The sequence below is a fragment of the Athalia rosae genome, chromosome 2 (genome assembly GCF_917208135.1).
Source record: "Athalia rosae chromosome 2, iyAthRosa1.1, whole genome shotgun sequence".
Lineage (NCBI taxonomy): Eukaryota > Metazoa > Arthropoda > Insecta > Hymenoptera > Athaliidae > Athalia > Athalia rosae.
The window spans coordinates 4,134,381-4,162,100 of record NC_064027.1 but is presented as its reverse complement, the minus strand read 5'-3'; the positions used below and the strand labels follow the sequence as shown (position 1 = coordinate 4,162,100).

At 38.0% G+C, this 27,720-nt stretch overlaps 3 protein-coding genes across 14 annotated transcripts; 1 reads left to right on the top strand and 2 right to left on the bottom strand.

The window, feature by feature from the left end:
- Positions 1-15: 15 nt before the first annotated feature.
- Positions 16-1,188, bottom strand: LOC105692272 (prefoldin subunit 5). The gene is made up of 2 exons (XM_012411352.2): positions 867-1,188; positions 16-669 (listed from the first exon to the last, which is right to left on the bottom strand). Exons 1-2 carry the CDS (start codon positions 1,069-1,071, stop codon positions 383-385), a joined length of 492 nt encoding a protein of 163 aa, XP_012266775.2. The 5' UTR covers positions 1,072-1,188; the 3' UTR covers positions 16-382.
- A 102-nt stretch (positions 1,189-1,290) lies between these two features.
- On the top strand, positions 1,291-6,708 carry LOC105692266 (SANT and BTB domain regulator of class switch recombination). Its single transcript, XM_012411341.3, has 9 exons — positions 1,291-1,957; positions 2,144-3,212; positions 3,301-3,681; positions 3,876-4,142; positions 4,264-4,558; positions 4,633-4,861; positions 5,019-5,292; positions 5,400-5,599; positions 5,686-6,708. The coding sequence occupies exons 1-9, from the start codon at positions 1,837-1,839 to the stop codon at positions 5,805-5,807; spliced, it is 2,958 nt and encodes a 985-aa protein (XP_012266764.2). The 5' UTR covers positions 1,291-1,836; the 3' UTR covers positions 5,808-6,708.
- A 3,509-nt stretch (positions 6,709-10,217) lies between these two features.
- LOC105692310 (protein PRRC2C) lies at positions 10,218-27,580 on the bottom strand. 12 transcript variants are annotated; one of them, XM_048650232.1, is made up of 20 exons: positions 27,440-27,580; positions 24,798-24,945; positions 24,369-24,632; positions 23,997-24,147; positions 22,710-22,979; positions 21,498-21,593; positions 20,993-21,291; positions 20,266-20,866; positions 19,300-20,142; positions 18,784-19,118; positions 16,774-18,354; positions 14,464-16,389; positions 13,920-14,114; positions 13,423-13,731; positions 13,034-13,219; positions 12,739-12,901; positions 11,771-12,109; positions 11,514-11,659; positions 10,633-11,020; positions 10,218-10,504 (listed from the first exon to the last, which is right to left on the bottom strand). In XM_048650232.1, the coding sequence occupies exons 2-20, from the start codon at positions 24,888-24,890 to the stop codon at positions 10,467-10,469; spliced, it is 8,223 nt and encodes a 2,740-aa protein (XP_048506189.1). In that variant the 5' UTR covers positions 24,891-24,945; positions 27,440-27,580; the 3' UTR covers positions 10,218-10,466. The 12 variants fall into 12 exon arrangements, with proteins under 12 accessions (XP_048506189.1, XP_048506179.1, XP_048506185.1 ...); XM_048650222.1 differs by having other exon boundaries at positions 10,218-10,488; XM_048650228.1 differs by having other exon boundaries at positions 10,218-10,488; positions 11,535-11,659.
- Between the last annotated feature and the right edge of the window lie 140 nt (positions 27,581-27,720).

Below are 27,720 nucleotides of genomic sequence, written 5' to 3'. Positions count from 1 at the left end.
TTTTGATACATAAGATACAATAGAATTTAAAATGTATTAACAGAAATGATCAATTGTGCAATAGAAAATAAATACTGCTAAGCGAGTAAAGACCGAGAAATGGTTGAAAATATAAAACGAACGTAGGGCGATAAAGAGTTATTAGCGATTATTATTTGATGGGTGTCCCATGTACAAATAAAAACAGTGATTCATTTTATATTATAAAATACATTCTGACCATATTAAGCAATATCTGGCAAAATCAGAGAATTAATTACGTTGATCGATTCAGAGGCATTTGCAACAACTGTTTAAAAGTATGTTTCAACTGCGCACAGACAGCCTAGAAATAAGGCTTGAATTAAAATACAGGCAGCTTATTTATGATCAACCTATTTATTTATGAATGCTCCGAACTCTCTTTCATCGCTGCCCTCTGTTCTTGCATTTTCATCTCCATTACTTCCCTTATAGCTTCTCTTATTCTGCTTTTTTCAAGACCAATTTGTTGAATTTTCTCCATCTGTTCCGTAACATAATTGACTCTTCTTGTGAAATAGTCTTTTGCACCTTGAATGTCCTTTTCAGCATAGTATCCAGTACCGATGTCAACTATGACAGTTTCCGTGTTGGCTAGTTTTCCAGTGACATACATGGAACTCGTTAATGGCACTAAAATTTCTTTTCCTGTAAACAAAAAACAGTTGTCATTCAATACGTGAACCACGTATCAATGTGATGACCCCGAGTTTAAGATGATTTTTATTAAACCCACATGACTCATGTCAAGTAAAATGTACAGAAATTAAAGGTTCTTCATAACCTAACTTCAAAGAGTTGGAGGTTTAATCAAGCGAAAGAAATCCAAGAACACAGAGGCTTACCCTTAGCCCGAGGGTTGATTTTTCCAAGACTCGTCCCAGATTCTTGAAACTTATTTTGGGCAATTTTGAGAGCTTGCAACGAGTCCTGAAATACTCCGAGTTCCTGGTCCAAATTTTGCTTCAACTGCGTGAGCTGCTGAAGATTGAGGTTTGTGAGATCGATCTGCTCTAACTTCGGTCCTTCGTTTGCAGATATTTGCGACATGATTACAATAACTTTTATATTCTCCCTATTGCTCTAGTAGATAAAAGATCGCTTAAATTAGGAATTGCTGCACGCTACTCAAGCAATGACCATACCGGGATACACAACATACATTTCATCGAGCAGAGCTGAAATTCGAGTACCGATACTATCGATAATCGCTCTCGAATACTCAAAGTATAGTATCGATATGAGAGATTGTTGCTCATTGTTACATTTAAAAAATTTGAAAACAGTCGATCTTTAAATCGTACGCTGTCGAATAAATCTTAATTCACCAAAGATACGCAAATGATAAAATTGTAGCACTGCTTCTTATTGATTTAAAAATCAAGTTATCCACAAGAGATACCTAATGTAAAAACAGATTCTCAATCATTTTGGATGACGGCATTTATTATAAGACACTTGCTTTTCTACTCATGTTAATGCAATGAATAGATGCTCAGATATGGATGCCAAATAAACATTGTTTGATCAATAACAAAACTCCTTGGATACGATTTGAAATATTGCAAAGTGACTATCAACCTACAGTAGTTACAGATATCTTTTGGTTTTCCTCTTTCCCTACTCTTGAATTGTGTGAGACTCAGTCACTCGTATTAAATCTTTTGTTAAAGAAACATGAGCTTGTATCTATACATTCGGCCAAAAGTTAATGGATGTTTATTCTTCAGTCAGATAATCTGTCGATGACATAAGTGTCAAAAGTTTCTGTCAATGACGTTTCAACTTGACAACCACTCGTGCCTTTAACCAAACATGTATCCAAATTTATTCAAAAAATTTGAACCAATAGAAAAATACAATGATCAGTCTAAGGGCGACAATACCTCATCATCAACATCTCTGTCGAGTAATCCCTCAACAACCACCAGCGAAGGTATTAACAAACCTGTTGAAATTTAAATTTGGGTAATAATTTAATTAGCTTATAATTCATCAAAAAATGACATTTAGGTACCATCAACTTCAGCCTCACTTGACGAATGTTGGTTCCTTTAGTTAAATGTATTTCTGTGATTCGCTTTATTACACGTTGGAATTATGATCGCTATTTTCACGACAGGTTCATTCTTCCCACAAGAATCTACTCAAGAGAATAAGACTTCGACTGCCACTAGAGTTCCTAATTGTAGTTCAAATCTTAAGATACCATCTCCACGGTGTTCATCATTACAATACCCATCGAATCCGAGAAGTGTGGATTCATCACCTTTGAAGTCCTCTGGTATGTACGTTAAACGACTTCCTGAGAGACTTCAACGCCTGCAAGATGAAAAAAAGTGTCCAGAATTGTCTGTGCAGACATTTTTCGATTTTATGCGCACTGCCTATCAAGTTAATGATAGTTTTGAAGAGCTTGCAACTACCTTGTCCACCAAGAGTGAAATCGATTGGACCAAATTAGCAAAAACAGACCTAATTTCACAAACACTTATCTCAGATGAAGAAAATGTAACCGCAGAGGTAGATAGAGAAATTGCTGCTTTAAATATAACAGGGGAAAAATCCACAGCAACTGAAGAGATTAAATTTATAGAATTCAAGAATCCAGATAATGATATCGGAACAACAATCATCGAAACAAGTAAAATCGCAAATGCTGAGAACGAGCATCGAGAATCCCCATGTAATATCGCATCTAACGCGAAATACCGCAGGCATAGTTTGAGGAAACATAATTTGCAAAAGGCAGGAATACAGTTGCTTTCAACAAACGAAGAACCACCACTATCTACTATCCACTATCCAGACAAACATCGATTGCATATTCAGAAAAATGACGCTAAAAAGAATGAAGCATCCAATGATCAACAGAATCAACCTTTGTTGTCAACCACAAAAAAAAACAAAATTCTCATGGCAGAAACATTCACAGAACAAAAAGAACAATTGCTTGCAAAGATCATGAAGAGAAAACTAGGTGATATCCTCCATGAGGGGATTCTAGATTCAGTGTTGCCTTATATGCTTCCTAAACCAGTTTTTTCACAACCTGTAATAAAGAAATCCATCACAAATATGGAAATAAAAAAAACAGCTGCATCAGCGATCAATATCGACAGCCGAATAACATCCACGATTATTAAAGACAAAGACAAAGAAAAAAACAAATATCGCAGAAGGTCCTTTGAGTAAGTATAACTGAATATGACCCAGTGAAAATTGGGAGAATTAAAATACTGCCATAACTAAATTCTATGTATATTTTGTATATCACAGCAATGAGGTTGAAATCCATGTTTGTGATGAAGCTAAGAATATAAAAAAGGACTTTCGATGTCCGCAAAAATTACTGGTCCAGAAAATGTGCTACTTCGCAGATGTGACTGCTGGTCAAAAGCTCGAAGAGATGGACATTTCAGTTCATTGTGATATTGTTATTTTCGACTGGCTCATGCGTTGGGTCAAAAAAGACATAATAAAGAAGTCTGAGTGGCCTGTTTTTGAAGCCAATAATGTAATCCCAATAATGGTATCTGCATCATTTCTCCAGATGGAACCACTCCTCGAAGATTGTCTTATTTACTGTCATAATAACTTGTCTGAAGTACTCAAAACTTCAGCAATCTTAACATGCTTAAACGACAATCTCTTGACAAGGTTTGTAGAAACTATCTGATTAATTAAATTAAAAAAAACCTGCATCTCATAGCCAAGTGGTACAGCAGGCAGAATAAATTTTATATTGTCTCGTATAATGAATGAAATAATACGAGAAGTAAATCTTGTTGGACCAAAAGTAAAATCAGAGTATTTACTGGTTGAATGATGAAACGAAAAATTCTTTCTTCCAGATTGGCGACATTATTCACAAACGTGGATGTTGAGTTATTAAAAGATAAAAAGGATAAGATTCAGAGCCGACTATTTTGTAAACTGATAGTGTCACTCGCTGATAGCACGCCTGATGAAAAACGTGGACACTACAGTTCTCTAGCAACCTTATTTAAATGTGGAAAATGCGGAAAAAATGTGGTCAGGTCAATATCTGATTCTATACCTTGTGTTCCAAGTGCCATGAGAATTGACACAAAGGGGAACATCCACAGCATGCATACCAGGTATTATTAGCTCAGTTGCTTGTGATCTAAACACTTGTTTGTATTTTTCTATTTCTTCTTTGTGAAAATCGCGGAGTCGTAACTGCAAATTCAGGATCCTTAAAGAGAATCACGATTGCAGAGATATATCATGGACATTAAATGATTACATCATTGCACTTCGAACAGAACTTCGATCTTGGAGAAGAGTCTATTGGAGACTCTGGGGAGACTGTCACTTCCTTATGTGTAGACAGTGTGGAATTTATTTTCCGATTCATCAAATGGACTGGTGCTGCTATCATCCAGAAATTCCACAATTCTTTGCCAATGAGCAGCAAAGATCCTCCCCATTTCCACTTGGCAGATATCCATGCTGTAGTCAACGAGCATATAGGTTCGAGACACTTCCCAGTCAGGAGGGTTGTCGATTTAAGGTGAACTGCAACAGCATATATCGCCTTTTTTTCTAATGTTATTGGAACAATACTTTTATCATTTCATCTTGCAGGAACATATTCCAGCTGTAGTAACTGATTTAGATGAAACTACTCTAAATATCTTCACAGCGCATCGAGATATAATTGCACTGGAACCACCGCAGCTCTTTTTCCCAGAAAAAATAACCAGATTGGTTGCCAGGGACCCAAACTTGGAACCTGGAAAACTTGCCTGTAAGGAGACTATGTGGTGGGATGGTGTGGAGCTTGTACCGCCAAGATCCAAGCTAGGTCTTCTTGGTACAGTAACTGGACATATTCTCATTCAGAAACATTATAGAGTCCAAATTTTTCTATCCTATTTGTCTTGCCATAATTATCTACTGAAGCATTAACATTACTAGATTCAGACGATCTCTTGATTTCATATACATCTCTGAATTGATTCATGATTTAGGAAAGATTTGGGGTGGTTCAGGAGTACGCCAAGTATGCCAGACAACAGATTCAATAAAATCATCACGTAAGATGCGACGGCAGGCTTCACAAATGACAGATACTTCGTCTCCTGGTTCTTCACTTGCAGGTAGTGATGATGACGATGGTGCCACAGCCTGTGGTGAGAGCAGTGCTGATGATGATACTGATAACAGTGAAGAATCACATGCGTGGCCACCACTCAGGCAGGTCAGAAAATTTAAACGGAAGACGAGGTATTATGCTGCAAAAAGGTATGTGTTAATTATCCATCAGTTCATCTACCCATAGGCAATATTCAATTTTTTTCAATACAATTGCCATATGTTTGCACTAATTTACAAACTCGTATTGAATTCAGAAGCGATGGTGGAAGATCTTGGAGTGCAAATTTGACAGTTAGATACAACCAAGATAATCAGAGGGACTTTGAAGAACGAGCAGCGCTTCAAATGGCAGCTTTACTGACAAAACGTACAGCAGCAGAATGTAGTATGCTCCCTCGGACCCATAATCACAATAGGCAGCATGCTCATGGTTTCAACCTTGCTCAACCAATAGGTATATTTTCGGATGTATAACTGGTGCATTAAGCCTATAATAAACCTTTTCCATTCTATTAAATTATATTATTTCAATATTCACAGGAGGAACCTATGTGAGATTAGAGGCGGAATTTCGTGAACAATTAGCTCAAACATATAAATGCAAGGGCTCATCACAGGTAAAAGGATCGGCTCGTGTTAAGTCCTCCAAAATACCGCAGTGAATTCATGCATAAGGTTCACCGCTATACATTGCTCACGTATTTTATCAAAGTGACCAGTACATCATATAGAGTATTCTATAAATAAGTTGTCACTTTTATATTCACACTTATTGAACTGCTCACCTCCCTCTCACAATGCAAACTTTATGCTCTCTGACAGGTGTTAGAGTAGTATTAGATCATTAGAATAAAAATTATAGACATTGTATTGCATTGTAGATGTTCAGAGATTAGTTGACCAAATTAGCCCCATCTAATTTTATATTACCTAGTTCAACCAAAACATTTTAAAGGGAATAAAAGAAAACTTACAAACTTGGACAGAATTTGAACGCTGTAAGCTTGTTGAATCATAATCAGTCACAAAATCTGACCACTTTCTACACAGAACTGATTAATTAAATACAATCTTCAGTCAACAAATAGATGAAGGATACGGATCGTAGGATTGAAGAAAATTTTGGAACAAATCTGCATATTTTTGTGAGTTTGGTAGTAATTAAAACCAAGTACCCGCCAGTCGAGTATCCCTGGTTCCAATCGCAACCATTTTAATTTACAATTTATTGCAGCTAAAGACAATAGTTACACAACAGCGTAATTTTCATGTATGGATCGTAAATTTCTTACCACTTCACGGGTTCCTGGTGTGAATATCTTTATACAATTTATCATTGAGCTTAGAAAGTACTAGACACGTGGGCTTCCGGTGGGCTAAATTTTTTCCATAATCTTAAATAATATTTCGATTCTTATAGTTAATTTTTCAAAAACTACTACCGATCGATCGCAACCAGCCATGCCCATGGGTCTCATATGGGAAGTAGTCAAAAGTCAACTAATAAAGACATGCAGTCTTGTGGATGCTAGAAGGCAGCCAAACATAAGACATTCTGGATTATATTTTCATAAATTGATCTCCAATATGGTTCAAATCCCGAATGAATGTCAGTCTTCTTCCATTGAAAATGCTACATTAAGTTAAGCCGTTCCAACTGAATCACTTTGCTCACTTATGTAAAGCAAAATTGTGAAACCTCAGCCACAATGGAGTAATGTGAGGAAGTCCACAATGTAGCACACGAGATTCACCCATGATTCTCCATAGTAGCTATTTCCTTTTCGTTCAATTGGAATATTTCCCATATAAATTCATGGACACAAAATGTAACTTTCACACCCTTCCAATTGCTCTGATTTCATACAGACTTAATATGAGAATAAGAATAACAAGAAAACTACCCATGATTGTGTACCTCTCTGTCTTTTCAAATCTTCAAGTACCTACTCGTATTCTTATACCTATACTGCCTACATTACGGGTACATCACGGTGCACCGTATGATGCATTTTGTTATGTTACGATAGTTTTACTTCATTATTCATGAGTCATAATTATTCGTTCTTAATAGTAATATATTGTACGATATTAATCTACGTTTTTACGCATATTATAATTAAATATAGAAGGAATAATAATAATAATGATAATAATAATCGTTAGTTCAAATTTAAAGATCCGTGTACAGTAGCGGTATGTGATTATTGTACCTGCCAACCCAGTTATCCACGTGATTCGATTGATGTGAAATATAAGGTAAAAAGCCATTGGAATTGAAGTTTCAAGTGAGCAAAAAATAACCATGCTTTAGCAAACTCAATGACGCAAAAAATTGCAAACTTTGGCCCACTAAATACGGATATTGTGATAAGACGTACCACTTATTTGAACACATTGTAGATTTAGAGTAAAAGGAAACCAGTCAATTGTATATACCCATGCACAAAATATATTTTGTCAGAATACATCTTTTCGAATTCACTGTTCCAAAACGTTAATTCGTTAAATATTAGCAGGTGTAGATTCGAACCGTGCAGTGAATTCATAGAATCGTGTATTAAAATATTGACATATGCATTCAACAGTTTTTGTTTGGAGATTTGCTTTATTTTCACCTAAAGTATCGTTAGCAACGACGTTCATGTACAATTTTTTTGTTACTAGCTCTACAAATTAATTATAGTGTTTTGCTTTTAGTTACTTTATTATTATTAAGTGGGTAAATATATAAATTACTGTTGTCATGTCACTAACTACAAATAGATAAAAGTACAGACGCTTTGGGGAAGCTCGGGGGTCCGTTGATAATAAAAACATGTTTCCCTCGTTAAAATTTGCTATGCCACTAAAAATCATGAGATCCCATCAATAGCCAACACTTTCATAATCGCAATACACACATAAAGATAGACGTACGTTCAGTCTTTGAAATAAAAACACAATATCTACAGGTCACGTATTGTCAGTCGTATAATAATATAACATCCTTTCTTCAATTCATTTACGTTTATAATTTTTTCACCTTTAAACAATCTCAAAGCCAGACATAATACTAACTCCTTGCTCGCGGATTTCTGACTATCAACAATCGAGTGCAATCTGTCCAAAGATCATTTCATTTATCTTGCAACCCCTTCGAATTCGTATTGAGTCATCAGATCATTAAGAGATAACACAATTAGCGTGGCGAACCGTTGTGATACAGCCATATAGGCACAATTCAATGACAAACCCCTGCACCATCCCGTAGCGCCTTGGACACAATTCAAGTAGTACCACTTCACATGTAAGCATCAAGTGTGTTTGAACAGACGGTCATATCCGTAGTAAATGGCTAAAGTTTACTATGCTGAAGATAGCTCTTTCCCTTAGCTGATTTTTTTTTCTCCTCATCCGCCGAGTGTACACGTGCAATAGTATAATAAATTTAAGAAAAAAATCAATGATGATGATGATAATTATAATAATTAATAACTAATAATAACTAATAATAATAATAATAATAATAATGATAATAATAATAATAATATAGTATGAGAAAGAACCTTTACTAGCTTCATTGAACGCCAACAACATTTTCCCTAAAATATTATCATTCCGTATCATTCTGAAACACGCCGATATATTTTGTGCAGTGGCACAGTAAGACACACTTAACACAGCGTGTTTTGTTTACAATTCATCATATTTCGAGAATCATCAAGTTATAGAAAGACATATCAAGGCTAAGAATAAGTAATTACATTATATTACTTTAATAGGTAATTACTCGACACATCAAACTATATTATTTGAGTTTTCACAATTATGAAGTACACAAAAAAGTTCTGGTTGTTATCGACACAACTGGCAGTAGTTGAATTTTTTTTTTCTTTTCAATATGTTTGTCAATCCGTACACAACTTTTATCAAATCTTGCATTGCCTCGCAGTTCAATCCAAGACATTGCATCTAATGTTACTTCAATAAATCCGCAATGACGGAGACATTCTGTAATTACTAGCGTTTATTTTAGATTTATCTTTATCGTTACCAACGAACTGCAACAAAAGCATACATACACAATTTACTCACGACTCGCGTGTTTTTGCAGTGTAGCAGAAATTGTGTGTATAATCCAATAAGAGAGGATTAGGGGGTTGAAGGCATGAACGTGAGCTAAATCCTTTCAACCTTTGTCAGCTTGTGCAGACATGCGATCGGCTCATCGAGGATGTCCTACGTTATACCAAGTGCTTTCCCCCCTCCCCGCCGGTAAAGTTTCACTGATTTGTACGATAACGTTAACATCCGGTCCATTTATATGCTCATCATAGCCCTGTATTACTAATTGTCTGTTGTTTGAATGATGAATTGCATATCCAAGTCTTACAAGGCAATGAAATCGCACATGGTTCTAAAAAGGATAACGTTTAATTATTGTTTTCCGTACGTGAAAGCACAGACTTGAACTATCTGTGGGGTGTAAATGCCTCGATTTGCATCAAATTAATATACACAAACCGGCATTATTACGCTTTGCACTTGGTCATGCAATATTTTTAATAAACAAATGTTTATTTTCATAGAAGTTACAGATAGCAGAATAGTTCAGTCAGAACGTCTTATCGAAAAAACGCTACCCTATTACGTTTTTCTACGTTTTAAATGCATTTATCTCGCGCGTAATGAGATTATTTAATCGCCGCGATAACACTTGATGCCGAGGTGTTTCCGTTATTATCTCTTTACTAATATCGATTAGTGGTATAATTCTATAGATTTGATCGTCAACTTTTTCGGATATTTGGAATCAATGTATGGTATATGAAATATAAAATTTTACGAAAAATTAGCCTCATTCTTACGTTGTATAAATTGGTGAACAAGTATTGTTTGAATACTTTTTCAGTGAAAACATCTACCAGTTTTCATTTTGGTTAAGTTCCACCTAGTCTCAAAAATGAATTTCGAGAATGTTTTGCTTTTGTGACGACCTATAACGGACGCACGCAGTCAACTGAAAGTTATAAATCGATCATACTTTTATACTTTATCTTTCGTCACATCCAGGGCTATGTGAATCGACATTTTTATCGTTATATTCGAGTTCAACTTTTATTCTGTGCATACCGATCTTAAAAAATACAGTTTCGATTCACGGTTGGGAATAATTAAAATAAGCGTCGAGTTAGCATACTTCATTAAATTACTCGTTTTGTTGATTAACTTCTTCTTTGCTCTCACCGTCTTGCTGGTTCATATTTGATTTGTTACTTCCGGCTTGAGTACCGTTACTGCCTTCTGACATCTTATCATTGTGCGAATCTTGTTTGTCATTAGAATCCATTTTCACATTGCCTGAAACAAATTGAACCTACAATTCTCAAGAGTAACTACGTTACTTCAAACTTACCATATCCCGTGAAAGTCTCAATGAAAGAGCAACAAATTTGAAAATGTTGCTCTTCTTTGAGGGTATTTAGAAAAAGGAAAATAACAAACCTTGATTAGCATAGTATTGTTGTTGCATCTTGATATTGCGTTGTTGCTGCTGTTGTTGTTGCTGCTGTTGCTGTTGTTGCTGTTGTTGTTGCTGCTGCTGCTGCTGCTGCTGCTGCTGCTGCTGCTGCTGCTGCTGCTGCTGCTGCTGCTGTTGTTGTTGATGTTGTTGCTGTTGCTGTTGATGCATATTTGGTCTGTGCCGATTTATTTGCGCTTGTTGTTGCTGTTGAGTAGGCATACAATTTTGTTGTTGTTGAGTTGGATTCTGATTTGGGCCAGGAGGAAAGGGAGCTGGCCTTTGTATTGGTGCTGGATAACGTTGCTGAGACGGTTGTATTCCTGGGCGTGGTGGAGGCATACCCATTCCACGCACATTCTGTTGTAACACCTTTATATCCCCAAAACAAAAGTTAGTATAAAACCAATAGGTATTTCTTAATATAAGGTTATTGGAACGGAATATAAACGGAAACCGAGAATCATTCAAACGTGATCAACTCCTAGAATACTTACATAAGGCTTATTGAAATAATTTTGGTGAAGTATTTTGCCTCATAGAGATTAGCTTGTATTTTTAATAATCGAGCAGTTGTGGGCCTGCAGATACTGATTAGCTTATTCAAATAAAAGAATAAAGGATGCAATTGGTTTGCAAAGCAGGTCTGCTTTGAATATTACGCCAAATAATCTATACAAATATCGCACAACACCTTCATAGTATAGTTGGTATCGAAGATTGTTACGAATACCATATATTTCAATAACAATTTGACATAAAATCGAGCATGAGCTGGATAAAACTAGATAAATGGAGGGATATGAGGAGGAGAGCTTGGATATAATAGCTACTAAAGATAAATAAAGTATTGAATGGTACATACATAGTTATTGTAGCCGCTTACCAGACCAGACTGAGTGACGCCCTGATATGGCGGGTACTTATGAATTTGCGTTGGGCTTGGTTGAGGCTGTTGCGTTTGCGTTTGTGGCTTGCAGTTTCGTGATTTTGGTGATGGAATTTGAGAAGCTGAAATATTAAAAGAATCAATATACATAGTGCTATTATTCCAAATTTGTTTTAATTCAGTAAGTTTGTTTTTAATCATCTAGAAACGATTGGTTTTCCAATAAAACTCACTAGAGCTGAATACAGAGGACAGAACATCTTGCTGATTACCCGATGGGCTCTTTAGTTGTCTGGATTGTTCCTGTTGCTGGTGTTTCCCAAGAAATGTAGCAGCTGCATTACCTGGGCCTGGTAAGCCTCCTGAAGGATTTCTATACTGTTGAGCAGCCATTTGTAGTCCAGTTCCAGAGAGAAACTGAGAGCTAAAGTTCTGGAGCCCAACTGGTGTGGCACTACCAGTTGCAAGACTCTGACTATGCTGGCCAAACCCCTGCAGACCGTAAGGAGCCCCAGTTTGTTGTCCTGCTCCACCTGGTTGATAATAACCAGGTTGGGAACCAGGAAAAACATCTGAAAATAATTTTGAACATCATAGATGGCTTCGATATTTGCTCGAATCAGAAGAATGATTATCATAGACAATTCTTGATTTCTACAAACTGCGGTTAGGAAGTGCAGAGATCTACAGGCAGACAAAACTACATTTGCAGGATATATGTGAAAGACATCAACGTTAAATGTGTTATATTGGGTAAGAATTAGGTATTGTGTGATTAAACAAATCCCGGTCAGTAATAATTAGTTGACTGTTTAAACTCTCCATTCATTCATTTCACATTAAACCCAGAGTTGTGTCATTTGAATGAAACAAAAAAAAAAAAAAAAAAAAAAAAAAAAAAAAAAGAACAAGGAAATCGAAACATTCTGACTAGGGGTTAGCAGGCTAAACCAAAATGTAGCATTACATAAGACTTTTAATAGGAAAAAAACAAAAAAAATTGGCAAATGGAAATGACGAATGGAATGAAGTTTAGGTAAATATCTATTACAGCATCAGCAGATTATATTCTGGTATTCCATTGAGAGCAATCACGGTTTTACTTTCCAAATAAATGTCAATGTTGAAATGAGAAGCGATTGTTAAAAGTACGGAAATGATTAAAATATGCTATGTAAGGAATAAGGCCAGTCAAGCTTACACAGAAGCGTGTTAGGTTTACCGGCGGAGGTAGCGCTGTAGTAACTGTTGGCAGGCGGTTGAACAGTTGGTCCAGGTCGCTGCACCAATTGTGAGTTACTCATATAGCTACCACTCACACCTATAACCTGGTTCGGATCATATGCGGTATGGATGTAGGCCAACTGTGAACAGAATATTTACAATTTTAAATATTCAACATTAATTAGTGAACATGCATATGTGATTGATGGTGCAGACATTTATCACAATCTAACTGTTATGGCTATTCATATTCAAATAGTATCACAACTCACCTGATTCGGCTGTGGAGCAGACGGAGCTTGAAAATGTGGAGCTTTGGTCCCTATAGCGCCAATTGGTTGAGTAGATGGCTTTACACTAGAAGACATGAGAGAATTTGAGGAGGAGCTTATCAAGACTGTATTCGGATTATTGCTCAGCTGCTGATTTTGACCAAATGGTGGAGCCGCGGCAGGTGTCTGCAACATAGTAGAATAAACTTACTACCCTCTTCTTTTAACATTGAAGGTTGAGATACAAAATATTGACGTTGTCAAATATATCTTAGTTACATACAATTGGTTAGTCAGCAGCAAATTATCACTCATCAGAGCAACAAAGATAATTATCAACGTGTTTTCAGATTTTATATCGAATACAACATACAAAATATTGTACTTACAATTCTGTACTGAGACAAGTTGTTCTGATATATGTCTGGTGTGGCACTTGGTGCATGCGGTGGTGGTGGTGGTTGTGGCAAGTACACGTTCTGTTGATTGAAAGAGCTCTGCAACGACTGAGCATAAGGTGGATACTGAGTAAAAGGAGACCGACTTTGATCCAGTTGGAAAGCTCCATATAATCCACCAGCCTGTGCAGGTAATTGACCTGATCCAGTGTTGAATAAGACAGCCGGTGGAGACGGAGACGGTATACCAGACATACCACCATATTGCGCAGCTTGAGATCCTGGATACTGGGGAAATTCCTAGGAAAAAACGAATAAATAAATTAATACAGTTAACAATAATGTTCATTGAATCAAATATTTAGCTATGTCATGCGGTATCGTATGTGACAGTGTATATAAAAAGCATGACATCGTTATGACAAGTAATTTGAAAATTCTCGGATTCCTGCTAATACTTATAATTTTTGCGAAACCGTACAACTTACTTGATAATTTATGTGGGATGGTTGCCCAGTTGAGTTGAATGGGGGAGGACTTAGTGGCCCTTGTAGGCCAGCTGAAGGGTGACCGATTGGACTTTGGCCTGGTCCAATTGGACTGGGTCCAGGAACCGTTGAGCCAGGTTGAGCTCCAGTATTTCCGGCAGACTGTTGCTGCGGCTTCACCTGCGGGGGAACCAGCTGCGCATCAGGCAAAGAGTCAGCATCTTCCCACAGGGGACTTATATTTCACTATATATATGTAAATTTACGTATGCATCTGTTATACCTACAACTAAATTACCTCTCATTTCTTTATTCTTGAAAATCGAAAAATTCACGAATTGTGTAAGGGAATGTACTTTGTCTATTAAAATGAAAATTCTGCAAAGAGTTAGTCTCTTTGTCTCTTTGTGCAACACAAAGGATGTGATAGTCAAATGATACAAGACAGACAAATTTGTAAAAAAAATAGGATCATTCAACCAAATGTACAACGTGATTTCCTCCACTAATTTACTAAACCATTATCATGTAATAAGAAACTCACCTTGCATACGTTTGTAGAAGTTGCAATTTCATTCTTCATATTGTTCTGATTGTATTGTTGATGGGGGCTGTAGCTGTCATCGACGTCGTTGCTCTCAAAAGGTTGAGGGTAACTGTTGCCGGTAGTAACAACATTTCCATCTTCATGTTCGACCACTGTAGGCATTGGAGGTGCAGTTTCCCAGACTTTTTTCACCGAAGCTATTTTGAGATTGAGATCTGCAGTCGATGGCAAAATAGTGCTTTGACCCCCAGTCACATGAATCGACCTAGGCATTCCCAAGGATTTGGTTTTGGCATCTTCAGTGAGTTGGGATAATTCAGAGTCAAAAGTAAAGTCTAATTTCATATCTGCATTGTCTTCATTTTTGCTGAAAGATAATGGCATCTGAATTGGTTCTTGTGTTTTTTCTTTCATAAGTTCGTTAGATTTGTTAGAAAATGCAGCAGACAAGGCTTGTTGCTGATGCTGTTGCAATTGATTATCTTCATCCATATCTCCACGTTTATCTACTCGTGGCTGGGTTTTAATGTGATTTGAAAACTTCGATTTCATTGCCATATCTGACGATCCAGATTTGGTAGTTTTTGAATAGTTTGTATTTTCGAATATTAATGTTTGGACAGGAGGTGATGTGCCATCAGATACATTTTTCTCAGCCATTATTTCTTTAGTCATCTTAATAGTCTTTTCTGCACTGGGTGAATTCCTTTGGCTACTACCTCGAGAATTCACTTGGTCACTAGTTTCGTGATTGTGATCATTTTGACCAGTTAGGCCTGACATGAGCTGTATATCTGCAGGAACGGAAGATGGTGAATTAGATCTTATTTGGCTAGTGAAGGGTGTATCCCACGCATTAACTGACGGCGGTGGAGCTGGACCAGCAGCAGAGTCTTTCATTGAGTAGATGTTATTTGAATTAACTTTGCTTGGGTCATTGACTTCATTGATTCCCATTTGCTGTTGTTGCTTAGCCAAACGTTGTTTTATGAATCGAGGAGCCAGAGTCTGTCGATTAACATTTCTGTCCCTGTCGAATTGCTTTTGCGGCAAGTTAGCAGGTTGAGGAATCGGTTGACCTAACAAGGGTGGAATATTTTGAATTTGCTGTGGAGTGGGCTGAGGGCCGTTAGATTTAGATTTGGAACGATCTCTATCTCGTCCCCCTTCTTTCTCTTTTTCTCGTCTTATTGGTTTTGATTCTTCCTTTTGGCTATGCCTTGATTCCTTGACATTCTTTTTTGACCTGACTTCTTGAAATCCGTCAGCATCCACTTTATCTTCATTACTGTTTGCTCCATCATCACCACCACCAGAATAATTGTTCATCTCCGAATCACCATCAAGGACTTTCTTTTCTTTTGTCACAAATTTCTTACTTATGTCGTTCAAAGCTTGATTTATTAGATTCGGATCATTCAGTTTGATTTCATCGACACGATTAACTGTACTCTCTTTGTTAATTGACTTTCCAGAAGTGGGACCACTGTTAGCAGATCCCTGACTTCTAGGCCTCCCATTTTGTGTTTGAGTATTTTGCATCAATGGTGGTATAGATCCAGAATGATTGCGTTGATTGTTATACGATGCATTCTGTGCATTGCGTTTTTCAGCTCCGGGAGCTCGAGATGAAGTATTTGCTGGTTTGGCTGAGTTTCTCTCCCTCTGTTCTCTGTTGTTTATTGGCTGATCATTTCTACGAGAATGTTGATTATTGCCCAATAGATTCTGATGAGAGCTCTGATTTCCTCGACTTGAAAACGGCTTGTTACGGGCATTTCGGGATTCTTTACGATCTTCGATGTGTTCCTCACTATTATCCGAAGTAGTCTCCCAGTCATCATTTCCAACGTCAGATGAATTTTGCTTGGCAACATTACTGCTAGAATTGCCACGGAAACGTCCGTCGCGATGTTCCCTAACCTATTGGCATAAAGTAATGTAGTAAGTCTCAGCCCGTGCGAGGTAGGTACAAGAATAAATAGTTTTGAATATAAATAACTGTCTTATTAAACATGAATGTAAGTAATACAGCGGTTTCTTCCAACATTGAATATTCCGTTCTGCTTTAGTTGTTCAGTTTTAGATACGTATTATTTCATTTTTATCCCGGTTAGTAAAAAAAAAGTAGCTAAACAGATGATTCACAATAATATTCGATATTAAACTTGTACATTACAAAATAAATTTACACTCTTCGCATGTATTATATATAAAAAAAGAAGATATTTCTTACATCTACTACGATCGTAACTATGGTATTTTAATATACATATCATTGCCCATAGAGATCCTCTCGAAACTTACGTGGGTCCGCCTACTACCGCTGTGATTCCTTTTAGTCCTTCCATCATCCTTTCTGCTTTGCGATCTTTGTGAAGTTGTATTTTGATTCTGCATTTGCATAGAATCTTGCTTGTTATTACCCTGCTGCTGGCTCAGCTGACTCGGAGATTTGGTATGTCTTCCGGTAATGCCAGCCGTCAAGGCTTGTTGCTTGGCAATAACCTTATCTTCGGTTGACTCTGATTGAACATTGGAGGCTGGCATGTCACTTTCTGGAGTGGGAGTGGAGGGTTTTGCTTGTCCAGATTCTTTATCATCGGCGCTTCGTTCAGTTGAAAAAGGGCTTTTGCTCGGCGGTGGCCCATAAGTCTTGGGGCGCCCACCTGTGATAGCGCCCCGATTTCGAAACCCCCCCCGACCTCGTTTGGATGGTTCTCCACATGGTGCAAACCCCTCTCGACTAGACCTGCTCTCATACCCTCGTTTTTCGCTGCGAGTCTGGGGATAATCGCTTCGTTTGTCTTCGCGGCGTGAGACTTCGCGATTACGATCTTCTTTTTCTAACTTCTGAGAAGGCTTAGGCGAGCGAGCAGGTCTTCTTTCCTCTTTTCCAGATTCAGTTGACCCAGAGATTTCATCCCCGCTAAGTTCTGAGTCTGTATGACCGTAAGAACCACTTCTTGCAGAACCTGGCCTACCCAAAGACCTCGATCCACCACGCCTATTGCCCCGCTGATCTGAACCACGCCAGCCTCGGGTATAAACGCTATAGCCTCCCCATTGTCTAGTACTGCGTCCAGATTCGCGACCCCTGGAACTGCCACTATTCGTTCTAGTGCGGACATTTTTATCCCGTTTTTCATCTTTCAAATCATCTTTAACTTCTACATTTATCTCTTCTCTTTTACTATCAACACTTAGTTTCTCCATACTTTGTTTCATTTCATCTATTTCCTTATTATCTTTCATCGGCTCGAGCAATGGCTTTTCATTCTCCATTTCAAATGTTGGAGAAACTGCATCAGCCCATGCTTTTGGTGAATTATCACCTCGTTCGTTGATTCTAATGTTTTCTGAACTACGCTCTGGTTTTCTATTCCATGCATCAAGTTCTTTTTTAACTTCGGTGGGACTATCTTTGCTGCTATCCTTTCTATCCAATTCAGATCCGGAACGTTTCAGCTGTATTAAACTGCGTTTTTCACCTTTCAACTCATCAGCTTCAATTTTCTCCCTGGTTACAGGACCAGGTGGCTGTCTACGATCCCTGTTATCGTCGCGGTACGAGTCTCGTTTTTTCTCTTCATAGTCGGAAATGTCATTAACCCAAGATCCACAATCTCGTGATTTATGCATTTCATCATCGCGCAAGGAAGTCCTAGAGTCGCGAGATGCACGGCTATCTCGAGAATCCGGTCTTTGGGGGCGCTCATTACGTTCAATATGATCATCTCTAGGAGGATCACGGCGATTATCAGAAGATTGCCTTTCTTGTGGCAATCGGTCGTGTATGTCGCGTCGATCATCTCGCCACTCAGGATTTTCTGAACGTTCCCTCGGAGCTTCGCGGTCATCGAACGGTTCTTGTGGTACTGAACTCTGCTGACAAACCAACAATAGCTCCATGTGAATATAAAGAACAATTTAATCCCGGAATTCCTGTACGCAGATCTGATGAGAAATGATGATAGTGACAACAAAATTTACGTTTCATGGACACGTAACATCAGTCACGAAATTATCCTCTATTAATAGTTGTTCTACCATGTTGAAACTTGAAAGCAATATTGCATTAACAAGCTGTGTGTGGTAGAGCTTTTGTTTACCTGAATTTGGAATATACAAATTTGCAGTGAAACTAGTAGAGTTCCATGCAATGCGTATTTCAGGAGAAATATCGTACCATAACTGAATACGAACTCTTAGTTTCACTAATAACGACTCCTTCGGAGACCAAAAATAAGTTCATTATCAAGCGATTTCTGGTGAAATTGATACACACACGCGTATTGCTAGCTAGATGCTTCTTACCTTGGGATAATTGTCATATTCTTTCTTCTCCCTGTCTCGATTATCTCTGTCCCTGTCGTCATAGTGCCTATCACGCTCCCATGAATCACGAGAATGTCTTTCCTCATATTCATATTCTCTGTAGCGTGAATGATCATCGTAATAACTGCCAGTGGATGGTTTACGACCATCATATGGTCTGTGTGACGAATGCCGATAACGGTCATCTCTTGACAGACCACGGTGATCCCTTGACGGTGGCCTTTCGTCCTCAATGGGACCAGACAATTCAGAATCAGTGCGATTTCTACGTTGGGGTGGTAGTGGCATGGAATGAGATTGCTTCTTGACACTGTCTGTAAATAACATTTAAGAATTGCACAACTGCACTCGTTTGGGAAAATTCATGTAGCATTTGTTGAAAATCACGTAAAAAAATAAAGTCTGGTTAAACACTTCAATCGAAAAATGATGTCATGAAATTCAGTAAATAATATCAGACTCGAATCAACATGAAAAAAAAGCCGTGAAACATACTTGGCATATTAGGGTGACTGCTGTGTACCCATCTGCTAGGATCATATTGTTGAGAGAAAGGTACTGATTGAGCATTTGGTCTCTCAGCGTTTGGAGAAATCCTGTTGTATGCCACAATAGTTCTTTCAGCCTGCTGCTTCTGGAACCTTGGAGGCAAATTGTTCTGGAACTGTGTAGAATATGATAGCTGTTCTCTATCCCTTATTTCTCGTTGATCACGATCGCGGTCCCGTTCATTACGTGACATATCTTGTTGCCTCATAAAACTTGGCCGCTCAATTTGGATGATTTGTCTAAACTCGGACACAGTCTGATCACGACTGTCGCGAATATCGCGAGTATCACGAGTATCGCGAGCATCACGAGTATCGCGAGCATCACGAGTATCGCGAGTATCGCGAGTATCACGAGTATCACGAGTATCGCGAGTGTCCCGATTATCTCGGGTATCCCGAGTGCCTCGACTATCGCGGCTTTCGCGAGATTCCCGACTCACAGGTTTCTCGTCTTTACCTTCGGAAGAGGTACGAGACCTATCCCGCTCACGGCTTTCCCGATTCTCCCTATCTCTTTCCCAATCGGGAACTGGGATAATTGCTGAAGGTATACTGATCAAAGATTTAGGTTCGGAAGAAGATCCGGAATCATCATCTTTTTGTTTCACGTGCTTTTCCTTTATTTTTTGTTCCAAGTCTTGCAGTTTCTTAGCTGCGGCTTGTTTAGTCGATTCTTGGAATCTTCTTTCTTCTTCTTCCTTACGCTGGCGAGCCCGCTCTACTGTCGAAGCTACCTTTTCCCCTTGTTCCCTTCGTCTCTGATTCCATATTTCTTCCTCCTCAACACCTGCGAATAAATAAGTAGGACATCCCGGAAAATTACATGATTAAATTTGAAATCAAACTCTCAAATTCTATTCACACACACTACGAAAGTTGTTCAATTTGAACACACATAATTTTGTCATACCTCGAAGAGGATGAGGAGTACGCATTTGCTGCTGCGGAGGATAGTTAACGGGGCCATTCGTTCCACGAAAATCACGAGACAGTGGTTGAGTTCCTTGATTCCATGATCGATGTGGCTGTGACTGTGTCTGTGATTGGGACTGGGACTGGGACTGGGACTGTGATTGTGACTGTGATTGTGGCTGTGGTAGTTCACGATTGTCCCTGGGCTCCCTTTCCCTATCTCTTGGCTTCTCTTTTTCTTCAGGTTGACTTTCTTCGCGCTTGTCATCTTTGAAGTCCTTTTTGTCATCTTTTTTATGTTGTTCTTGCTCTAGCTCATCATCACTGAAAGCCAGTTTTTGGTTGTAATCAATATCGTCATGGGCAGCCCATCCAGCATCACGTGAAATATCATCCATCCTGGTCAAATCTTCCTCTTTTATGATAGGTCGGGTGATTATTTCCTCATCTGCTGGTACGGGAGGACGTTCACGCTCTTGCTGGCGCGGTGGAGGCGGGAACCGTCCTTGAGGGTAGTTGAATCGAGGTCGAGGGCCACAAGCCCCCATATTTTGTGGGAATTGCGTGGGGAATCCTCCAGGGTAGCTGCCTCTATACATCTGTAATGGCGAGCATCAACTCATGTCTTGAGGTAACCCAACTTCGTTCGAGATGGTAATAAAATACTCAATCTCAAAATGAAGTTAATTATTCAGGACTTAGAAGACTAATTAATGAATACTTACAAAAGGATCAATCAGTACTTGATAGTTATGCATGTTTGGAGGAACTGGGTGGGTACCAGGGTTAACAGCCCCTTGCCCGCTTGGAGGACCATTAGGGCCTGCCTGGGCCATGCCCATGGTTAGCGATTGGCCCAAGTTGGACCGCCCGCCGGCGGGTCCTTCTGCATGTCCCGGTAGTCCTCCTATGCCAATATGTGGGGGGACCTGGGCCCCCGGAGTACTCCCATTTCCTGGCCCAGTTGCCGCTGCTCCAACTCCGCTTGCTGTGCGACTTCCACCTTGAAGCCAACTGCCTTCCGCTACGAGATATCAACATGTTATTACCATTTCTGTAAGATAATCTTGCGATAATGAATAAAAAAAGTACATAAACCCAATAAAAATTTCTTTGTACAGCTTTTTGTTTGGTCATAAAATTTCACAAACTGACAAGCCAAACACGATGTACAAAAAAATGAATAACTTCGAGTAACTGACACATCACGGCGAACATATTGAGACTTACTTTGGGGACGTAGACTGGGTCCTGGACCATACTGGGCATTTAGCTCCCTGTTCTGCTGAGATTGTTGTTGCTGCTGGGGTCCTGTTGTGCCATCGCCTAATTATATACATTGAAAGATATTATGTTGATTAATTGTAAAAGTTTAAGTTTACACAACAAGGTTTTGTTCATGAAAAAATAGCAAACTAAAATTGAAATACATGTGGATAAAAGGTTGGACAAAAAATAGCAACTTTTTCAAATACGAAAGAAATAAAGAAATGTTCCACAATGATACTTTCCGTTTCAAAGTAATTAATCATATAGTATATTATTAGCTTCATAGTTCTGTCAAGTTCAACAAACCCAATATAAAGAAACTCTTCTAAGGGCTATGCTACTCATGCTACAACTAGAATTGGGAAAAAGGAATAAGTACTATTAAAATAACTGAATTTCTTCTAGGAATGCAGATTATATGTGTATGCATGTGCTGTAATAAATATCAGAAATTTTTTTTAAATGTCTTTGGCTTTTTTCTGAATGCGCAACTAGAGGCATGAGCCGATGGAATAAAAAAATTCTATTAATTAGAGGTTCCACGAGTCTGTTCAGGAATTCAATGAAAGAATCATATTTTTCTAAAATCGAACAGTAGCACACTTTCATTTTGCGACATTTATCATCAAGTATACACATATCAGTGACTTACGCGTTTTACAAGTGCCTATGAGTACATTTTATGAGGAACGTGTACTAAGATGTATGCAACAGTAATTGTACGCATCAATAACATCTAGATAAAAGTTAGTGAAACAAAATCGCAAGATTATGAGATGAGAAACGTATAATCAGAGTAGTTTAATAAGCAATCGATATTGAATCAAGCTATGATTGATAATGAAGAACTCAGTGGGTAGATTGGATACAGAACCTCCATTTTACTAATGACTGTTGTCAACTATCACATGACGTGTAAATAACAAGTTTGATAATGTTGTGATCACTGCAGCCTTTATGGAGTTGAAAGCAAGAGACTGGATATCAACTTAGAGATCTATATCACAGTTCTATGAGAGTGTTAAAGATAAAACGCAGAATGTGAAAAAAATGCTATAACGTATCTCAATATTTCTCATGTATTCTAAACTATGGGACTTGGAAACTAACAAAAAAAGAAATACTACTGGGGATGATTTGAACATTAGCAGCTACTGGCAAGCAGTGCCCCACCTGAGTGGCTGTGGGAAAGGGACTGCTGTGGCAGCAACGACTGTTGTTGAGCAGCAACCGATATCGCAGTAGGATTTGCGTTCGGCGTTGTCGAATACTGTTGAGTCTGACTCTGATTGGAGATAGATGGCTGGCCACTGAGGCTGGGGAACTCGTGTTGGAACTGTGGGGACTGGTGGGCGAGGAAGCTCAATCCAAGGGCACCTCTTCCCCCTTTCCCACCCCCCACGAGCCCTGCGTAACCAACGATTCCTGCCACGACGGGCCCACCTATTGATTAATTGCACCACCCAACCGACAGGACCCAATTTTATTTACTAAATCACTTTTTATCACTTACTAACACCGACTTAGGAATGATACATGCCTAATTACTGTTAATTTTTAATTACATGATTGTAAAGAATCGTCTGAACATGCTTAATGAAAGTGTCAGAATGAATTGATTAATGGACAAATCCAAGGTGGCATCTGGATCGCTATCTATAACTAGCAGTTTAATAAAGGTATAACACTGTAAGGTAGGAAAAGCAATATTTTGTATAGCACTGCACTGTGAAGATTTATCGATACCCACAGTTAAATTTTTCACTAAAATACCGTCTCTAGCGTGGCATCAAAACTCTACTTGCAATTGAAGTAACATGACCGCAATGTGATACATAATTCAGATGTACCAATAACAATTAAATAGGATATGTATGTTTGAATAGTTTCCAAAATTGTATAGTTATGACAATATTCAAAGTTGAAATTTGAACTTGTTTCTGTTGCATATACTTAAATGGTTCAGAAAAACCCTCACTATGATCAATATTTATAAATTTTCATCAACAAACAGGAAATCTCAACAGGAAAACATGATCTATATTCCAACTACCCTGAAGTATTACCTGACCCCATAATTTATACGGCAGCTTGATAACCTCATAGATGTTGTTTGTTAGAACAATGTTCAAGCTTATCTATTTTCAATTTTATGTATCATTGTGAATTTTTTGTTTTTTTGTTTCGCAATAAACATTTTTTTCATACATAGTTCAGTGCCCATCATCAATCACCTTGTTGTAATTTTAGAAATCGCTTATAGTCGAATGATTGTCTCAAAATTTAACGAAGATACCCTTATATCAAAATATAACGACCCAAATCTTTGCAAAATTTTTTATTCAATCCGTTTTGAATATTTCTAAAATTGACGTGTAAATTGATATATTACACCAACACTTACTACCTATTTGAGTTTTGCTTAACTAATTCTTATAATATTCACAAAATTATACATACCGACATCTCCAGGTCTGCTCAACATTGCGCTCCATGACTGTGCAGTGGAGTGCCCTGTCTGTGAAATATTCTGCTGTCCTGGCAGTGGTGGGTGTGGCGATACCGTAGCCAGAGCAGGTCCCGTTGCACATTGTGTCGAAGGTGTATTACTCTGATAACAAAAATATTTAAAATGAATAGTTATTTGCTCAACAGCTTTGCAGAGTGCCATAACAAACGAGACATCGGCATTAAAAATATGTATGCAAGAATAAGAAATAGATATCGATAAGCACATCGTTTTTTTTTCTTTTCTTTCATCCGGATACAGTTGAATTGTATTCAATTTTCTGAAGTATGACACTAATATGTTGTAGACCAAGATATACTCACAGTGTTAGTATCAGTGTTTGTAGAGGGTGTAGTAGTGGCGTTACTAGTGGTGTTAGTAGTTGGGGTGGCAGGATCCTTGGTAGTGGCCCAACCACTGCCACCGCTTGGTACAAGACTGACTGCTGGGTCGCTGCCGCTATGCTCACTTTTCAGACTGGGCAAGTTAGCAGGTGGCCGCCGTGCCGAAGGCACCTTTCCCAAACTCTGCATTCCATGTTTGCGTGGTATTGTGTTCTTTTGTTGATGTTGCTCTAAAGCTTCTCCCTACGTATTATTCAACACGTTAAACCGCATAAATCACACCAAAAATCATCGAGGTGCTCTTTGCATAAGTAACATAGCAAGTATTAATCTCTCATATATGTCATATTACTCTTGTACTGCAGCACTGAAGAATAGCATGATGAAAAATAACTTTAATCAACTTACCCTACTAGTCCTGTACAAATTATTGATGTCTAATGATTGAAACTTGGATTTTCCTTTCTCCCCCTTCGACACATTCCCCGACAGAGTAGACATGCTGTCTGCAGGCAACCATTTAGTACCACTCAGACCCAACGAACGAACCCTTTGTCTGGAATAAGCGCCATAGAGTTATCAGTTTCAAAAAGTTATATTGTTTTTACCTATTTTCATAGTTACCAGTAGTGATTGAAGTACATTCATATCACATTATGCAACAGTATTGCTGTTGCAAATGACTGGGATAACATGAGAAGAAGAGAATTAAACTTGATATTCCATTTGTATGTGTGTGCAAGGTTATTGAGTCAGCCATGTATACTTAATTGAACATAGGTATATGTCATCGGTGTGGGCATATGTACAACTGCATACACAGGTAAGTTCTAATGTCCAACAAAAACGGAGCGATCAATATTGATGTATAATCCTAATCTATTCTCTAGATGAGACTAATCACTATAACGAGAGGAAATCCAAATAAGGCTTATGTTGTTCATTAAAACTACCATAACCTCAAAATGACTTGATTTCTTTTGTAGCGAATTGCTATCGAATAAGGTTCCAATAAATAATTGGTAATAACATAGTCTATAAATGTGAAAACTTAAAGAATTTCGAAAAAATACATAAATATTAACACAGAGGACTACTGCACTGTTTGGAAATATAACTAAACTGGATTCTCAATTTTCAAGTGTATAAACAATATGTGTAGCTAGCAACATTGTATTCCAATAACACAATTATTTGTGATAACGCTGTTTCCAATGACGGTGCATATCAATTTCGAATCTGATAATAATGTTAGTTGACTTAGTCAACGGTAATGCAATCAAAAAGAGTTCAAATGGCCCCAATTGGTCTAGACACACAGGGCAAAGACCTATGAAGACTACATAAACGCTCATCTGTAACAAAACAAAAATACTCCTCCAACCAGAATGATAAAAATACTTCAGAGTTGCTCAAAATTTCAATGGTTGGTACTAGAGGTTGGTACCATAGCTATACACATCCCTTTAGTTTTCACAAATCAGTTTTCAGAATGTATACATAGGTTTAATTTCTTAGAATTATTTAATCTGAATGCATATCGGCTCATACTAATATTAACTTTCTCTTTGTTTTGAAAAGAAAAAAGTGGTTACTCTTTATGAAACAATCAGATTACATGACCCAGATAGGAGTCAATTAGAGCTATTGTTTGTGTCGAGTTAGCAATTTTTCAGTAATTATTTAAGAACATTATTAAATTTTCGTTGATCAATTTGAAGTAAAATGATCTTAAACCGAAAGAGAGGTCAATTTGACAAAAACGCAAAGTGAATAATTTATCAGAACTAAATCTGACTCAATTTTTTGATTTAATTAATAACAGATTGCTAATTAATAGATGATGATGAACATTTCCAATACCAATGAGCACTGGTGTAACAAATAGCTACAACATATATCTCGAGGATAAATAAATCAAGGTAGCCCCTTTGGTGGGAGTTCAACAATGGATTCTGAACGGTGGCATACCAAATTGTATGATAGAGCATGCAATGGCTTTGGATCCGGCACAATGAAAATGGGATGCAGCAACAAAACAAGACATAAAAATTATGAGACTTTCAGCTTCAGATTGATGTTTTTCATGACTGAAAATTAACAATTATTATACTTCGTTTGTTGCTATTGGAAGTGTATCCAAGAATGAGTAATTATCAACATTTGAGCATTCATTTGTAACCTGATTGAACAGATGGAAGAACAAGTGATAATAATATTTATGGATTAATGGGAAATGGAATGAAACAAACAAAAGAACACTTAATCATATAAGACTTTGGGTGAAAAAAAATTGAGAGTCATCCAATAATTAGATGCCATTGATCTCTGCTTTGAATTATTCAAACGACTGGAAAATATAGTGACTTTGGACTTAATCTGCCACACTCGAATAGAGGGTTGTCAAACACAAATATTCAAAATTGAAAAAAAATAATTATAAACATATTTTATTAGATTAATGTAACTTTAGTTCAAAACTCTCCTGTTGAAACACAAAAAAACGCACAAAGCTCAGTTAGGTGAAGATGAAATGACACGAAATGGAATGGAGAATAGATGTGACTCAGTGATAAAAAACTGTCAAAATTGGGCTTGACATTTTTGCGGGTCAATGATGAATCGCGATATAAGGATGAAAAGGTGAACCTTTGTTCGAACGAGATTTGAAAAATCGGACTCGGGGCGTCCATTAAATGACGAGGACGGGATCCGTGAGCGTATATTTAATAAGTTTGAACGAAAATGGAATACCTGAGTATGAAAATGAGATTTTCGATGTCTACAGGGGACAACCCAACCCCCCCGTTAATGTCAAAATCTTGTTTTGCCAACACAATATCTAACCGTGTGTGTAAAAGCAGACAATATTTCGGATCCTTTATTGTTTCACAATATTCCAACTATGCGGGGGGACGACGAACTCGTAGACGCCGAGGTAACGGTACCCGGCCGTTCCGTCCCAAGCCGAGAGACAACCAAAAAACCCGCAGAATCCACGTAGAAAAAGGACCTCCCGAAGGGAACATATCATGAAACTATGGACTTACCTTGGTCCGTCCAAATGGGTAAACAGTTCACAAACGGATATGAATCCCTTTAAAACTAACTAACTGGCGGATTGCCGCGGATACAGTTCAGTAATAATATCGCCTACGAAGCACAAACTTCTTTTCCACAATTCGTCCAAGATGGCGAATGCGCGACTTTCGGCTCTTCTTCCGCGATCAATACAATTACGTCATTCAAACAAAGTGTCTCCCTCACGCAGACTGTACCTCCGGATCTTAGTTCTATACCGCCACGATAAATATTCACTAAATTTTTTTCG